Source organism: Maniola jurtina, chromosome 6, assembly GCF_905333055.1.
Source record: "Maniola jurtina chromosome 6, ilManJurt1.1, whole genome shotgun sequence".
Taxonomy (NCBI): Eukaryota; Metazoa; Arthropoda; class Insecta; order Lepidoptera; family Nymphalidae; genus Maniola; species Maniola jurtina.
The window spans coordinates 10,448,561-10,467,124 of record NC_060034.1 but is presented as its reverse complement, the minus strand read 5'-3'; the positions used below and the strand labels follow the sequence as shown (position 1 = coordinate 10,467,124).

At 36.1% G+C, this 18,564-nt stretch overlaps 2 protein-coding genes and 1 long non-coding RNA gene across 5 annotated transcripts; 1 reads left to right on the top strand and 2 right to left on the bottom strand.

Annotated features, from left to right (window-relative positions):
* The first annotated feature begins 621 nt into the window (after positions 1-621).
* Positions 622-16,601, top strand: LOC123866149. Its single transcript, XR_006796142.1, has 3 exons — positions 622-949; positions 2,656-2,658; positions 16,589-16,601. It is a non-coding gene; the product is annotated as an uncharacterized LOC123866149 (long non-coding RNA).
* Positions 2,889-15,921, bottom strand: LOC123866137 (branched-chain-amino-acid aminotransferase, cytosolic). 2 transcript variants are annotated; one of them, XM_045907499.1, is made up of 8 exons: positions 15,785-15,921; positions 9,674-9,844; positions 8,753-8,962; positions 7,542-7,772; positions 5,365-5,548; positions 4,986-5,108; positions 4,022-4,176; positions 2,889-3,534 (listed from the first exon to the last, which is right to left on the bottom strand). In XM_045907499.1, exons 2-8 carry the CDS (start codon positions 9,806-9,808, stop codon positions 3,346-3,348), a joined length of 1,227 nt encoding a protein of 408 aa, XP_045763455.1. In that variant the 5' UTR covers positions 9,809-9,844; positions 15,785-15,921; the 3' UTR covers positions 2,889-3,345. The 2 variants fall into 2 exon arrangements, with proteins under 2 accessions (XP_045763455.1, XP_045763454.1); XM_045907498.1 differs by lacking the exon at positions 15,785-15,921 and adding an exon at positions 14,023-14,387.
* Positions 14,506-18,265, bottom strand: LOC123866145 (succinate dehydrogenase assembly factor 2-B, mitochondrial-like). Of its 2 annotated transcripts, XR_006796141.1 has the most exons (4): positions 18,108-18,265; positions 17,828-17,967; positions 15,785-16,140; positions 14,506-15,260 (listed from the first exon to the last, which is right to left on the bottom strand). XR_006796141.1 is itself a non-coding variant. In XM_045907514.1 (3 exons), the coding sequence occupies exons 1-3, from the start codon at positions 18,123-18,125 to the stop codon at positions 15,870-15,872; spliced, it is 429 nt and encodes a 142-aa protein (XP_045763470.1). In that variant the 5' UTR covers positions 18,126-18,265; the 3' UTR covers positions 15,761-15,869. The 2 variants fall into 2 exon arrangements, 1 of the variants encoding a protein (XP_045763470.1); XM_045907514.1 differs by lacking the exon at positions 14,506-15,260 and having other exon boundaries at positions 15,761-16,140.
* Positions 18,266-18,564: the final 299 nt, after the last annotated feature.

The following is an 18,564-nucleotide window of genomic DNA, read 5'->3' as shown; positions in this document are numbered from 1 at the left end:
TCGAGAATTTTCGATTTTAATGAAAACCTGTTTCAATATAGTATAACATATGACAAAAAACAATTTCATTCGATAATTTGTGTGTAGTGCATTTTATTTATCGGATAAAAATCATATTAACTTTTTATTTATTACAACAATTATAATTCATGTCAAATATTATAAATTATTATATTTAGTAACAAAACTTTCAATGGTTAGGTATTTATTGAATGCTTTTATTTTTTTGCCTTAACCAAGTCATATTTACAAACTAATATTTACATTTTATTAATATTAAGTAATTTAGTACATATTTATAACGCGTGCCATTAAAGGAAACGTGGGGCTTATATAATATGTGTGTCAGCGAGAGATTGTACAATCGACAAAAAGGTATCCTATAGTTATCCTCCTTTACCTAGGACCTAAAGACTTAACAAGCCAACTGATAAAGTAACATAAGAATTGAAAGGCAAGGCAAGGAATTAATAAAATTCAACAACAAAATTTAACAAAACAAAGGGAGAAAAAAGATGAGTTTTATAATTTACTAGAGGATACAAGCGGCTTCGCCCGCGTGGAATCCGGTTTTTTAATCCTGTAGGAATTCTTTGATTTTCCGGGATAAAAAGTAGCCTGTGTGCTTCCCTGGGATGTATCCCAAGTCTATACCAAATTTCATCAAAATCGGTTCAGCGGTTGGGCCGTGGAAACGTAGCAGACAGACAGACAGACTTTCGCATTTTTATTATTAGTATGGATTGCTATAAAAAACCTGATTTTTCATGCAGTACTCAATTGTGTGAGAGAGTAAGTATAGTATCGCATACTATACTTATCCCTCTCACACGAGATGAAATGATTAGCGCCTCGCTCCTCAATTCGTTTCTTACTAAATGGCACGCGTTATAATACATTTTCAAGGTTTACTTCATACACATTTTATATTAAATACTGAACTATACATGTACCGCGGACGGACTCGCGGGCAAAAGTAATTGATTTGCACAGACAAATTACACTACCTTTTCTTGACAATAACTCTGAACAACGAATGTACTTATTACTTATCGCAGTTAGTGCCTGTATGTTATATTGTTATTGTATATAATTCTAACATTCCATTCCATTTCTCGTAAAATAAGTACACATAGAAAAACATATACCTAAATAAATATAAATTATTTATTAATTAAAGCAAAACATGAAATGATAGTATATTGTGGAATAGTTACACTATTCGCGATCTTAAATTAATATTTTTTTTAAATAAGTACTGCTAAATTATAGTAAAAAGAGTAGGGTAATTATATTAATTACTTGATAAATCTACAATCATATATGTATAATTTTTATTATAGCCCGCAAGACAGTGAAAGTTCAAAAGAAATCAAAAAGCTCTCTCCAATTATATAAATTATTTATATGAAATCCTGAGGGAGCTCCTTGATTTTCCAGAATATAAATAAAGTATCTTCTGGCGCCCTGTCCGCCGATTGGCACTGGCCCTTAAGGTGCGTATTGACTGTAAGGAGCATTCGCTTGAAATATAACAGCTCAGGTCGAGTGTTGAAAGAATAATGATAGGTACAAACAATTTTGAACATTGCATTAGAGAGTGAGTAGTCTAAAGCCAATGTTCCTTCATTCAGTACCTACTGCACCATTTTTACGTAATGCCAGAGTGAATTAGAGTGAGGGAACTCTCGGTTTGATCCTAAATCGATGATATTATGTCAAATATTAGGCCATGCATGGTGACGTAAAATCAAACAAAAATAGGCCTACTTTAGTGCTACCTGAGTCGAATGTACTAACATTTGACTTCTGCTAGTGACGTCGAAGTCTTAATGTTTTGTTAGAAGTTCCCTAACTGTTGTGAACTGTGGTAATGCTCAAAAATCGAATTCCAAATATGTAATATTAAAATATCAATGCTCCGAGTCAGTACGCATCTTTATTGGTTGTAATGATGTATCTATCATTTGATATTTACTTGTATAAATGTGTAAAAATAAAGCAATAATTACAAACAATTTACATTAAGAAGACCATCACAGGCAAACATTGGTAACATAAAAAATTGGCTGCGTAAAAAAAGCTACTTATTAAACAAAACGATAACAAAGTTTAAATAATACTAATTATTTACATTATGATAAGTTGCATGATAAAATAAATACAACATAAAATACGTAGGTACTAGATAGCAATTTTTATGCACGTTATTCTCTACCATTGACCTGTGTCTAATCACAATCATACAAGTAGGTACACTAAGTAAGATAGGTCTTACTTAGTGTACCTACTTGTATGACTTAAATCTTGATTTTGGTCGATATGTGGTCGAAAGCGATACTGATACTGAAATCTGTAGAGTGTAGGTACTTCGACTTTGCTCAGACTTCACTAGAGTTATTAAAATGAGACGTTATGTCAGACTCTGACATGTATGTATCTGTCTCGTTTTAACTCAGAGAAAATTCAGAGTATGGCCAGCATTAGCACACTACACGTTTTATTCGCCAATCCTTAAAAGTGGAGGGTAACAACTTTAACTTTATGCCCTTGGACATATGGTTGAAATTGGTATAACAAACACAAAATATTATAGTTCTTACAATTCACGAACGCGCGTGAACTAGTGGTTAGGTACGTTGTATACAAATGCAGATTGTGTAAGTGTGCGTGCTTATCGGACCAATCAGGCGCGAGCAAAAATTTAAATATCCCGCGAAAACGCTTTTCCTGACAATATGGCGCCTCATGTCATCGTGCCGTCACCTGCTTGTATTATGTACGAAACTCACACTCTACACGCAACTGTTTACAAGTAGTTGACGTCATCAACCATTTGGCCAATCGCAGTCGTTTACGATCACGCGACTAAAGTAGACAAAAAGCCTTCCATTTTCCCTTAAAATATCTCGTATTTTTCTTAACTTACTAAATTGTTGATTTCGAAAATTCATATTCAATACGGATCCTATCAGTAGAACCTATATTTTACATGCTGTCAAATACCCTATTGACATTGGATATGTTCTTAAGCCTAACATTTACCAAATACGGTATTTGGTGTGAACTTTACATAATTTAAAGCTTTAAAGTACCTAATTTTACAGCTCTTCGAGTCCGTTTGATATTGTTCACTATTTTACTCACTGGTTTTAAGTCACTCACACAAATCTATAGAGTGTACTTTAACTTTGCTCGATTTAAGATACTGCTAAAACGAGAGAGCTATATATCGTTAGCATAAATCTGTCTCTTTTTAACCTAAACTTAAGTGTAAGCAAAGTCAAAGTGCGCTGTATAGATCTCAACGTTAGATTATTGAGAGGCATAGTCACTCACATTGTACTATGAGAGTATCTTGCAGAACGGATGGTCTATATGCCCGTATTGGATGGCTAGGAGCGTGTCCTTGAGCCGCTGGTACACTGGCTGCGATTGGTTCATGGTTGGGATGTGGATGTTTTGGTCGACGAAGCCAATGTTGCTTATGGGCGTTACCACCACTGCGGTTCCAGCGCCAAACATTTCCAGTAACTGTAAAAATGTTGATTGTTAATGCAACTAAAACAAACCGTGATACCAGGGATGATAGAGACTCTCGATCTGTCGGTTGCCCTAAACGCAGATAACTCAGTGACATAGGTAATTTATTTTATATTTTATTTCATTTATTTAAGTTTATTTTACATTCCCTTTTTTGCATACTTTACATACTGCCGGTTTGACAATTACAGTGTGACTATCATCACCTCTTTGGCTGAAACTCTCTTAGTTGCATTTGCACAGTTACATACCAATCATATTATACAAGATTGTAAAGATGTTGTAGATCACAACTTTCGGCCTACTGGGGCTGGACGAACTTTGGAGGTTAATTTTTTTGACCACTTTATAGAAAAATCACAAATCAAAATAAATTGCAAAAGTATTTGTTTTTTGGTTTGTCCAAAACTTAAGTCCACGGGGACGAAATCGCGGACAATCCAGTGTATAATATTGAGTTTTTATAAAATCAACTTACTCGTCCTTGGTTGTTGAGTTGGATCAAACGATCCATTGTGATGACTTCTTCTTTGACCGTCAAGTCCTCCCACTGGCTGGCGAGCTCTAGAATGGACCTTCGCGTCACTCCGGGTAAAATGAGTCCGTTTAACGGTGGGGTACTTAATTGCTTATCTGCAAAATTTCATTTAATAAGCATTAAAAAACTAATACTAATGCGGTTTTCTTTCATATCTTTTCAGGGTTCCATAGTTACCCGAAGGATGCCAACGGGACCCTATAACTAAGACTGTACTGCCCGCCCGTCCGTCCGTCTGTCAGCGGGCTGTATCTCGTTTAGACATTCAGCAGCCGTTGCATTTGAATTTTACAAAACAAAGGTGAAGTTAATGGTGTACGTTTCGCACCAAGCAAACGGCTTTTTTTGTATGCAAATAAGTTTTAATTTTTACAGACGTGTCATCATCGTGTTCATTTTTTGATAGCCCGTTTCGTATTCTATTTTTTTCTTTAGCCCGGAGTCGACAAGAACGAAGTGATGCGAACAACCACAATTATTGCCTCAGATATGAGACGAGAATTCACCGGTCACGGGGTCGGAGCGTTATCGTCGCGATAACCAGACAATGTACGAACGTCGCCTCATACTTGAATCGTGCCCAGCCTGTCGACTTAGTACTTACTTATTATAAAATTACAAGTAATAATATACATGAACTACATCAGATTCCCAACATGGACAGACTGTTTTACTCAGTACCTAATAGAAAATCGACTTGAACATATAGTAGAAGTTTGTACGTTTCGAAATCTTTGGTGGTTTTCATAGATTCGATATAAAAACTTCAAAGAAAAACGGAGATAAATTACATTAGACATCAAAGAAAAACGGTGATATAACGGTCATTAGTCATAGTCACCTAGGTATCGAAATGAATTGCACTAGATGGACCTGTAAAAGTTTAGTTGATAGATTGTCTTACCTCCATGTTCGTTAATGTAAACTATAAAAATGTTCATGGCCCCGACTTCTGTGAGCTCTCTGTCCGGTCCAAATAACCATAATACTTGTTGGTGTCCTAGCCTCGCCGCTCGCGCTGTGACCTCTGCAATTAATTGTTATCCGTCAGTGACATTGACATCTACTAATACTAGTACACTGGACCTGCGATTGCCGACCTGATTTTGAACCAATTTGCGTCGATGGCACCGACTCGGTGCACAGTTATAATTTGTGACCAAGCAGATCATTATTTAATTAGCCTGTATAGCTTTCAACGAACGAACATACATACAACTCATTAGGCGAATGAGAAAATCATGATGTTGTGTTGCCAACGAATAGAGTAAATCAATAATCACCTATAGTAGGTCCATAGTTCGAGCCAACTTTCCTATTTCCGACTCCGCCAGGAAATGCGCGCACCACACTGGGATCCGCGTAGATAGACACCGCGCCGTCATCCCGGGTCTTGTAGTAGGCGCTCACCGGACTCATGATGACGAACAGTAGGGCCGAGTCGGGCTCCATCACACCGAACGTTGGCTACAACATAACGTGACATCAAAATATAAAAAAATAGTCAATTAATATTATTATTATAAATATAAATACTAAGCTATTGGTTCCTTGTGTACCTGCCTATTTCAAAACTCAGAAACTTAATACTAAAAGACGCTAGATACTAAATTCGACAGACGATACCTACCTATTGTTAACACTTTAACAGGGCTCTCTCCGTCACTCGTTTCCACTCGTTTCATACAATCGTAGTTCCAATTTCATTTGAATATTAAGCAAGCAAAGTCCATGAAATTTTGCAGACATATTCTAGAAACTAATATCTGTGTCTGTGGTGTTTTAGATTTTTCTAAAAATATGTAGTTTTAAAATTACAGGGGCTCCAAGATTTGTATGAAAATTTTAAGACCGCGTAACTTTGAAACCGAATATTTTAACAGAAATCTGGAAAACCACAGACATAGATATTAGTTTCTAGAATATGTCTGCAAAATTTCATGGACTTAGGTTGCTTAATATTCAAATGAAATTGGAACTACGATTGTATGAAACGAGTGGAAACGAGTGACGGAGAGAGCCCTCTTAAGTAGTACCAAAAGGTCGCCACGCCTACGTTATAATCTGCATACTTAATATTATACGCATATCTAGCTACTCATGAAAAAAAATTGGAAAATACATAGGAAACGTTTGCGTAACATTTGTAAATTTTGTGCCATTTGTTTTTGTTATCCTCAATGGGCGTTGTCGTCATATCTAAATTCAAGAGCAAATATTAAACTAAATAAACTCTAGATAAATTTGATAAGCAAATTAATTCTTAACAACGTACCTACCCAAAGTATTTTCTATATCTACCACTAAACAAATAATGACAAGGCCGTTTTTAACCCCCGACCCAAAAAGAGGGGTGTTATAAGTTTGACGTGTGTATCTGTGTATCTGTCTGTGGCATCGTAGCGCCTAAACGAATGAACCGATTTTAATTCACTTTTTTTTGTTTGAAAGGTGGCTCGATCGAGAGTGTTCTTAGCTATAATCCAAAAAAAATTGGTTCAGCCGTTTAAGAGTTATCAGCTCTTTTCTAGTTTTCTTGTAGAAAAGAAGGTTAGATAACCGTTAGGTTCTTAATATTATGTCAATTGACAAATTTATGTCAAGCTGTCAAGATGCCTTCACTTGTCGGGGGTGTTATAAATTTTTAATTTACACTTGTTGTTAATGTTAACAAAAATGTTAATGTCATTTTTTTTCTCCCTGAGCCCGTAAAGACAACATTTTTTGTATGTTTTTATGAGTTTCCTGCAGTAGGCTTTACCTCTTTCCATAAATAAGGCATTAACCCAATATCAACCATCTATTGCGAAGAAGGTAAGTATACAGTATAGTAATTAACTAAACTAAACATTTACTGATGTAATAGGAGGTTTTTGAATCGTCACAGTTTATCAATGCTTAGGATTAAATATGTATAATATTTTAACGTCGCGTCGTAATAAATTATATATGTACCTAGTAATCGTATCGGTTATCGTAACGAAAGTATGTGTGTAAACATTTTACATAATATGTTTTGGATACTCAAGCAATGCTTGAGCATTTCAATCTCAATTAATATTTCTCTATCAAAAACTGCAACCGCAATTTGATCCCTCAACGATGTTACGAGAAGCTTAGTCATGAACCTGGTTATTTTGGATAAAACCACTATTTTCGCATAGGCGTGCAGGCCTATTGTGTATATGAGTGGACATCAAATTTAGTTATGTGCACCTACGTACTATGCAAATATATGATTGATTGATATAGGTACAAAATCTTCAATAAATATCTTTTACTCAGCTTTTACTACTAACTGACCCGGCCAGCTTTTTTTGATTGGAATTTCTGAAAATGCTTTCTAAAGGTTTTCATTATACCTACATGCAAATCTCTGGACTCAGCGGTTTGAGCCTTGCTACGTTGGTCAGTCAGTCAGTTTTTCCTATTATATATATTTAAATAGATTTTCTCTTACCTCAGTTCCTATTAAGGTAGGTCGTACATACAGTGTAGACGTTTCAGAGTGTGGGACCCATTCCTGGTCTATTTGTATAAGCCGAGCTATGCAACTGATTAACTCTTCTCCGTCAAACAACGGCAGACCGGACCTCTGTGCAGCTAAATTCATTCTTTCCATATTCAAGTCTGGTCGAAACAATCGCAATTTATCGTCAACTCCTCGATATGCTTTCATACCTTCGAACAACTGAAAAATTATCCAATTATAAGTAGGTATTATAGGTAGGTGTATTGATGAGAAAATACACATTTTCTTCAAGTAGGTAGGTATCGATGTTTGGAGTAGTTATAATATTATTAACGAGTTAATAAACCACTAGTTTATTAACTTGACAAACTGTCGAACAAGTTCGCCCAAGCAGACTCGCAGACCTCGCTTCGCTCAACTATTATTATTAATAAACAATAGTACTATATAGTAGTAATATAACAATTTTATCTATCGCTTAGAAATACAATAATTATTCATTGCAACGTTAATAAACACCATTTCAATTGTAATTAGTTCAAGATGAAAGCTTATCAATTTATTGTGATAGCTGATATCTAAATATGTAGCTGCATAAGTAATGTCGTTACTGAAATAAAATATACCTACCCATTTATACGTCATCTTAAACGGATGTTTAATAAATTTTTATATAAATTTGTGCAAAAAATTGTACTTTCAAGATCGTTATCCGAATCAAGTCGCAGTATTTCGTCTCCCATGATCGCTATAAGGCGTACGGCTCGTTGCGGGCGTGTCGCGTTTCTTTGCTACGGACGGACGTGACGCAGACCGCAAAGGCGGAACATATAGCCACAGAGCCGAAATACGGTGTCTTGCTTGATAACAACTCAAACTTCAAACTAAGCTTTATTTACTTTGGCATAACGCGCGTCTTCCGTGTTTTATTACAAAACTAGGGGATGCCCGCGGCTTCGCCCGCGTGGATTTCGATTTTTTAAAATCCCGTAGGAACTCTTTGATTTTCCGGGATAAAAAGTAGCCTATGTCCTTCCCCGGGATGTATCCCAAGTCTGTACACATTCATTAAAATCGGTCCAGCGGTTGGGCCGTGAAAACGTAGCAGATAGACAGACAGACAGACAGCCAGACACACTTTTGCATTTATAATATTAAGTATGGATTACATTGACATAGGATAGTAACCATTAACACACCTGTATAGCGTAGTGCAGAGCTTTTGCTGCGGGATGTATAGTAAGGTGCTCGAAAGGTACAATTTCTGGTTTCTGCCAGCCTCCTAGCTGTTTGTGATAGTGTACTTTGAGCATATGGTCGGTAAAGTATTTGCCAAAGCCTAAAGCACTGACATCTGGTTTTGGCTGCAACTGATACGGTGCTGCTAATCTTACTTGGAGCTCGCTATACTGCAAAGAAATATAAAATAGGTATAGAAAAATGTGGCGCGTCGGCTTTATATTCGGCGGTCGGGGGTCGAGGGTTGGATCCCGGGTATGCACCTCACTTGTCAGTCATGTGCGGTTTAAGCAATTGATCTTTCAAGAAAACAAATATTCGTTTGTAACCTACGCGTTCTCGCATCGTTCATCCGATTCGAGATGATACTTTGTATATTTGTCGTTGACACTTACGTCAAGGTTTCTGGCACAGTACCATCAACATCTAAATATATAAAAGGAAAAGCTGACTGACTGACTGATCTATTAACGCACAGATGAAACTAATGGACGGACTACTTAAATTTGGCATGCATATAGATAGGTATTAAGGCGTAGACATCCGCTACGAAAGGATTTTTGAAAGTTCAACCGGTAAAATAGTGTAGCCACGCAGACGAAATCGCGGGCATAGCTAGTAAAATATACAAGTAACGTGATACTTAAGTACAAGACCTTTTTTGAGTAAAACTCCTGATACATGTTTTCTTCTTCACAGAGACAAGCTTTTAGGCACGTAAGTAGGTATATTCACAGAACAGAGTGGAACTTTGGCCGCGTGGATGGAGTTTTTTTTTTAAATCCCGAGGCAATTCTTTGATTTTCCGAGATATAATCCACAAATTATATTGGTACAAATTATTGTAGGTTGAACTTCGAAGTATTTAAACGTTTGCTCACCTTAAAAGTATGTTCAGGTGATATCTGAGGAGTAGGTTTTGTCTGGGGGCATGAGATCGTTTCGGGCTCGGCTGGTGCGCTCTCTTCCAGCTCCTTGTACCGCAGCAATGAACTGCAGCAACGCATTGTCTGCATCTTGTGCTGGTTCTCGTAGATCCATTTTACTAATACCTAAAATTTAATTCACGTGCTACTTAGATAACGTCAGTTTTATATGCACTGCTACTTCAGACGCAAACACATTACTTTGCTGACTGTGGTGTGTGTGTCGTTACTCGTTACGCGACACGTGATCGGAGTTATAACTCTTCATAATTACAAAAAAATAGGTAGGTACTAGACGATGCCCGCGACTTCGTCGGCATGGATTCCGAGTTTTACAAAATCCTGTGGGAACTGTTTGCTATTTCGGAATGTCAATTATCAATTTTCGGGACGCAAGCTACCTCTTTATCGAATTTCATATACTTAGATAGGTAAATCGGTTAAACCTACCTTCAAGAATCTCGTCTGAACTCTTTGATTTTCCGGAACAAAAAGTAGCCTTATCCATTCCCGGGATGTAAACAGTTTGGTCGTGAAAAGCTAGCAGACAGACACACTTTCGCATTTTTTAGTGTTCCGTACCTCAAAAGGAAAACGGAACCCTTATAGGATCACTTTGTTGTCTGTCTGTCTGTCCGTCCGTCCATCTGTCGTCTCTGTCAAGAAAACCTATAGGGTACTTCCCGTGGACTTAGAATCATGAAATTTGATAGGTAGGTAGGTAGGTCTTATAGCACAAGTACAGGAATAAATCTGAAAACCGCGAATTTATGGTTACACCATTAAAAAAAAATTAAAATGTGTTTCAATTTTCAAAGTAAGATAACAATACCAACTGGGGTATCATATGAAAGGGCTTTACTTGTACATTCTAAAACAGATTTTTATTTCTTTTTATGTATAATAGTTTTTGATTTATCGTGCAAAATGTTGGAAAAAATATCAGAGTACGGAACCCTCAGTGCGCGAGTCTGACTCGCACTTGGCCGGTTTTTATAATTTTAAGTATGAAGGATAAATTACATTTATCAAGACGCGCACACTTGCTATGCGCACCGCACACTTTTAGAGTAGAATGGGCTCAAGGCGCACCATCATTTTAGATAAAAACTCGAACAAAAAATAGGTAGGTACTATAGAAGGTAAGTGTAGGATATCTAGATCTATCTACACTGGTGCGGTTTCAACTTGCGTATCAGGCGGTTCATTGGGTGAATGTCTCATTTTGATTGCCACTTTTGATTCATTTCGTGTTCAGACGTTTTATTTCGAGTGAAGTACGCCGAACGATAGACATAAATAAAACGTCTGATATAAGCAGTAGGCGCATGCGATAGCTACCCAGATGTATGCCTGTGCCCACGTTCGATGGCAATAGCGTATGCATGCATCAAAAAATCCTTTGATGCACGGAATAACGCTCGCACCCTTTTGCATTTGTGAGGCACGTACTAACACACGCAACGCGTGCGACTACGACTACATAATAGTTTAAATAAGTACCATGCATACTATGCATATGCGCTACTGCATGCATTAATTCGGTAACAAGCTTACATGAAGCATACGTCTACAGTCTACGCGAGTTGAAACGCAAGTGAAAAGCGCATTAGTTAGAGGCTTGAGCCAATAAAGTACATGAATGTCGCAATATAAATAACGTAAGTTTTGATTTTTGGCACTAATGTTCCAAAAGCTCTTAGTAAGTAGGTACCTACGTATCGTTGTCTCCCCAAAAGTCTGTCCCTAGGATGCCGGCTCTCCCAGTCCCCCTAAAATGCCTCCCCAACGGTGGTGTTTCGTAATTTCCACAAAAACTATTAGTTTTAGTTTAATTTAGTGAGCTTAATCGACATTCGGCATCGTAAGGGTGAGAAATTTTGAGGAAATATTAAGGCCCTAAGGAACATTTCTGGCAAAAATCGAAACTTATGTTATTATTTTGAGGTTTTATTCTTTTCAAATTCAAATTCAAATTATTTTTATTTAAGTAAACTTTTACAAGTGCTTTCGAATCGTTAAAATAATCTACCACTGGTTCGGAATGCTGTTCCTACCGAGAAGAACCAGCAAGAAACTCGGCGGTTGCTCTTTTCAAGTATTCAGCCAGCCTGAGTAGCTCCTTTATTCGGGATATATTATAATATTAGGTAGGTACCTATATATTTTATGTCATCGCTACGCAACTTGTGACTAACTTCTCAGCCGCCAATAAGTTTGAATTCTACTATACCTAGGTAACTTTATTATAAGAAAGTGCGAGTCAGACTCTCGCACCCAGGGGTTCCGTACTCGGGTATTTATTCCGATATTTTGCATGATAAATCAAAAACTATTATGCATAAAAATAACTAAAAATCTGTTTTAGAATGTACAGGTAAAGCCCTTTCATATTATGACACCCCACTTGGTATAGTTATCCTACTTTGAAAATTGAAACACATTTTAACTTTTTTTAATGATGCAACCACAAATTCACGGTTTTCAGATTTAATCCTTTACTTGTGTTATAAGACCTACCTACCTGCCAAAGAAGGTTCTACGGCAACGGGAAGTACCCTATAGGTTTTCTTGACAGGCATGACGGACGGACGGACGGACGGACGGACTGACAGACAAACAGACAGACAACAAAGTGATCCTATGAGGGTTCCGTTTTTCCTTTTGAGGTACGGAACCCTAATACTGATTTCTGTACGAATGTTGAGTGTTAACTGAATAAACAATGACTTTCCTTTATTTTATAAGTAGGTAGGTACTTAGTCAAATTTTGCAAATTAAAAATTTAAATTAATGTACGTACATATGTAGATACTTACCTTTATAATTATACAATACATATTATGATAATAATAATTAGACGAATGTTAAATAATTTAGAGATCATAACCCTAGGTAGGTACCTAGGTACGATTAAATTAAGTAAACAACCGGCCAAGCGTAACTATGTACATAGTACAGGTACCTGTAAAGGGTTTTGTACCTTGGAAGAATATGTATTTATTTTAGATAATTTTTGGTTTGACCGTCACAAAAACAAAACGATTGAGATGGCTTCACAAATTAGCACCAAATAATAAATAATTAATCAAGGTGACTAAAAACAAGGCGCTAACCTAACATAGGTACAATTCGGCGCCCCTGAGTTATGGAACCCTAATTTTTATTAAGTATATTTTGTTGTTTTAAGTACTAAGAAGCGTAGGTACTTATTACAATCTGACGAAAAAAACTTGTACCTATGTGTAACGCTTTTAAGATATAGAGCTGAAACAAATAACGTTGAAATATCTCAATATAACCACAGAATTCTTAGGCTGAGATCTATATCTAACTTAAGACACTGTTAAAACGAGACAGCGTTATACCGTTGGCATAAATCTATCTCGTTTTAACTGAAACGTAAGTCTTAGCAAAGTCAAAGTGCGCTCTATAGATTTAATTCATAACCTAGTACTTTATTGGTACAGAAGCCTCACTCAGAAGTCGTTTACATAAATAGTTGGTAAGACGTAATAAAGTGCAATTCAGCTCGCACAGCACTGCAACACAAGTATAAAAACGTCTCTCTTTCATATATATCTTTTAACTCTCCCTTTCTCTCTTTTATGAGATCGAAGGGGATCGAGAGCCTCGCGCTGAATCTTTAGTTACGTGACCAAGTGATACCAGCTTGGTATATAATGAGGTTTTTATGGAGACCCTTGGGTTTCAGTTTTTAACTTTTATTATTTGCCGTGATATAAACACGCACCTATTCAGTAAAAATTTCAACTAGTAATAACTAGTTAGGTACCTATAGATTGCGACAAGTCGACATGGCAATCAGGGTGGAGACGCCCCGCACACCCGCACAGCCCCCGCGCTAACGGGTGTACGAGACGTTCCTCCGCCACAAACCCGATTGCCATGCCACCCTGTCGCGAACTACAAGTATGATAATTTACTTACGCAGTACGCACCTGTTTTTCACATTGCGCACTAAACGAAATATTGCATTTTATTAGATTTAACTGTCTATAACTATAACCCGTCTGCGTTGTGTTTGATCTCTATTCTCTATGTATGTATGTCCGTTCCTATGTTCGCTCGTAACTACTCAACGGCTCAACCGATTTTGATAAATGATACGTCATTAGTTCATCTTGATGGCGCGAGTGTCACTGGGTATATAAAATTCATTAAAAAATACAAAATGGCGGCTGTTATGCGCTTTGTACGAGCTGAAAATGTCGGGGTTTTTAAAATTACTTATTATTTACAGAATTATTCTATGAGATTATTATTTATCTGTACTTTCATACCTTGCTACGACGAATAGGCATTTTGATGAAATCACTAGTTTATCAAATTCACTAATAAAATATCACAATCAACAAGATATAATTGTATCACTTTCCAGTCTAATAATATTTCGTTCACGTAACTTTAAACACAATTTCGCTTTGTATGTTCATCCGTTGCTCTCAGTTAACTGACTTGTGTGGATCCACGGCGCTAATATTTAAAGAGCAATAGATAAGATTGCGGGTTGACCTTTGACGCATTCACAATCAACACAAACTCTAAGACATCACTGGATAACGCAGCAAACCTCATCAAAATAATGATTACGCACCAAGTTATTTATTCAAGGAGACAATGTGCGCACAAATGCTTAGCGAACCGCGGCAAGCTCGACTGCGTAGGTCCTGAAGGTAACGCCGAGGGGTCGGGCGAAATGTCTTTATTAGGTCACCGACAATCCATGTTCGTACATATTTTAATGAATATGTAAATATGTCCACTTTACAGCAAAACGGCATTTATTTCCGTCTTACAATATGTTTGGGTCTCCTAAATCCACAATAATAAGTCGAGCGCTAATAACGAAGCAGAATAAATTTTGACGTCATCAGTAATACAATATGGCGGTACGGCGGCGCCAGGCTGACAGAATATTCAGCAACTAACTTCCTTTACGAATTTTATTGAAACGTCGAAATTCGATAGTCAAAGTTCTTATTTTGGACCCTATTTTGTACCAAATTAAAGGAACTGGATTACAGTTGAGTTATTGGACCAGAGAAAGTAATATATAAATACTTAAATAATTGTTTTTCTGTCTATATGCCATTAATCAATCCACCTATATTGTTTGACAAACAATAATTAAATTGATCCAATCAATCCATTAAACCAATCGTAAAACCATTAAATAAATTATATAATTAATACATTAAAAATATATATGTATATTACACATACATTTACTTAATACGTGTTTCAGACTTCATTGTTAAATATAATGTAAATATCGAGTAGGTACATACTACGATTAATAATTATGATGCCATCATCAAATCATCATATTAACTGTGGTACGTACCCGATATTCAGATTATACTGATGCCCGCGGCTTCGTTCGCGTGGATTTAGGTTTTTTAACAATCCCGTGGGGAACGCCTATGGCCATTTCTGGGACGCAAACTACGTCTGTACCAAACATATAAATTGGTTAAACGGATGGGCCTTCTGAATCCAGTTGGAACTTTTTGGTTTTCTGTAATATATTTGAAAATATTCATTTAAATTACATGCTGTAAAGGGCCATATTGATCTATGAATTGATCATGTAGAATGTATTTAAGGTGCTTGTTGTGGGTTAGCCCTAAGAGATAGACATATACCATCCTGGATACATTTTAATCTATCTCATAGAGATAAGCCAGCGTTTGCAATGTAAGTGCGAAAAATGTGATAATTTACAACATCACATTAGAAACCTTTAAAATTATCAGTGTTTCACTACTATATTATGTGTGTATTATAAATGTAAACCTTCCTCTTGAATCACTCTGTCTATTAAAAAAACCTCATCAAAATCCGTTGCGTAGTTTTAAAGATCTAAGCTTACATAGGGACAGACAACGGGAAGCGACTTTTTTATACTATGTAGTGATTACATATTTATTTTATGTATTGCTGGGTCAGAAATATTGACTATGTGAGCTTTGCCTGTGAAAAGTTCACTTATGACACCCAGAAATAGAAAACAAACGATTTACAATAAATAAATGTATTTACCTTTTTATCAAGAACTAAAACATTTTATCCATTTTTCTATATTTTCTAATAATACTAATTATTATGATATTATTAAATTGAAGTATTAGTATAGTGGTGGTTGAGACAGAGTAACTCGCTCTTCATTTTTAGCATGTTTCTTCAGCATATTCATAATTTCATTATCAAACTCTTTTGGTGTTGGCTGTTTGCCCACCATCCAGTAGAATATGTCCCAGTCATTGCTTGGAGAGTTGATGAGGCGATCATACATCATAGTTTGCTCTTCTGTAAACCCATCTAAGTATTTTTTAGCAAAGGTACTCAAAAGTAGATCATTCTCCAGCATGCCTCTTTTGCGCGATTGATACTGTAATCTGGAATAATATAAAGATATTTTTTTACATTAAAAATTGTTGTTATCTTAAACATATTTTTTTAAATTTCTAATGACGAAGTTGTAGGCATCAGCTAGTTGCATAAAAGACAAAAGTTTATCTTCCTAACCACCACGTCATGATGTTCATAAACTGGTTACAAGTGGCTGTCAACTAGACAAAATGACTGTAAGCCCATCAAAAGGACTCTTTTTCAATTTAAATTTAATTTTACAGTCCTGTATTTCAAAAGGAAAAAAAGAACCCAGAATCATTTTGTTGTCCGTCTGTCTGTCAAGAAAACCTATATTCCCGTTGACCTAAGATCATGAAATTTGGCAGGTAGGTAGGTCTTATAACATAAGTAAAGGGAAAAATCCGAAAACTCTGAATTTGTGGTTACATCACAGAAAAAAAAATTAAAATGTGTTTTAATTTTCAAAGTAAGTTAACTATACCAAGTGGGGTATCATGTGAAAGGGCTTTACTTGTACATTCTAAAACAGATTTTCATGTATTTTTAAGCATAATAGTTTTTGATTTGATTGTAAAATGTCGGAAAAATACCCGAATACGCAACCCTCGGTGCGCGAGTCTGACCCGCACTTGGCCGGTTTTTTTACTAGCTAATCCACCCAGCATCTCTTAGGTGAAAGATATACATATAATATAATACATAATATATGACCTATATTACTTTTGGATAAAGCAGTTATCTATCTGATTGTGAAAGAATTTAAGCATTTAAAGTAGTGAAAGACTTGTTGAAATTGGTTCAGTAGTTTTAGAGTTTATCCATTACAAATAAACTAATCTTTGCTTTTTAAAATATTTCTTCATCATGCTGAACCTATCATCTACTCACGGCAGAGCACCAATCTCTTTTCAAAGTGAGAAGAATTTTGACCATAGTCTAGCATGCTGGTCAAGTGCAAATTGGCTGACTTCACACACCTTTGAAAACGTTATGGAGAACTCTCAGGCATGCAGGTTTCCTCACGATGTTTTGCTTCACCGTTGGAGCATGTGAATTCAATTACTCAAAATGCACAAAACTCCAAAAAGTTGAAGGTGCGTACCCGGGATTGAATCCCCGACCTCTGATGAGGAGATGGACATCTTAATCACTGGGCTATCACAGCTAGTATATAGTCATATAATTCACAAAGTGCATTGAATAATCAATTAATTACTCATTTCCTAAAAATATATGTTACAAAGTACTTAGTGTAGGGAGTGAATTAGAGTAAATATCCCATTAAGTAGTCACAAACAGGCAAAGATTATATTATTACTAGCACATACTACATGTGCTATTATACTATGCTATAAAAAATGTGCCTAGTGCATTGTTTTAGTGATCTAAAACTATCTTAGTATTAATACCTTTCTAATGAAATCGGTTTGGGGTACAGCAGTTGGATGGTTTCAAAGTCGGACATACAAACATAATTATATAATATTATATATTTTATAATATTATATTAAGAATAAATCAAAACCCAGTATACCACTTTTAGATTTGACCAAAAGGACTAAACAAAGTTTAATCAAAACCAAGAAATAGCAAGCATCCAGCATTTACATAACATGATCCGACAAGGTTCTTCAATTATGGTCTGATGCAATGGTTATTTAGTACCTACCTAATGTTTGTTTTAGTAAAGAAATAAATATTACTTTTTACCTGGCTTTTCTATTCTCTAACGATTGGGGCTTGTCCACATCATAGACAGGAATTTCCATGTATGTGGTGTCTACATCCTTCGTCGTATCACTAGAAAAGCCTACAACTCGTAAATTGCGGGCTACGTTAGAAACCTGTACCTGAAATAAATAAATCCTTTTGAAAGACTAGGTGCAGTGGAGCCTAGCTATGACTTAGTAGCATAGATATGTCTTAGTAGATATTCAAATAATTTCGCTCTATTATAGCCTTATTGAGAGAATATTACAATATTTCTTACCAATTTGCTCCGTATCATTGTCGAGGTTCAACTTTAATTTTATGCAGTGATTTTATGTAAGTATGTAAGATTGAAGAAATTACATTGATTCACATTGATTGATGAAAATGTGCAAAGAGTAGGTATGTAATCAAAATAATAATATGTTGTGTAATACCTTTTTTTTTTGCTCTCTCGTCTGGCTTTACAAAGATTAGCCAATGTCAAGTTTGTAGTTATTTGTAACAAGTTAGGGAACCCAGTATATTATTGTCATAGGTTTAGCGTAGCAAAAAAAATCGTAAGTCTATGATTATTGTAGACTTTGGTATGGACCCCGTCTGTGCTGGCGCTAGCCGACACACGCACGGCGCTATAGAGCGCTTTCCAGTCAGTTTTAACAAAACAAACACTCCAAAAAGGCAGAGCACGCCCGCCAGCTAAAACCAACACAGATGAAGTCTATGTGATACCTAAA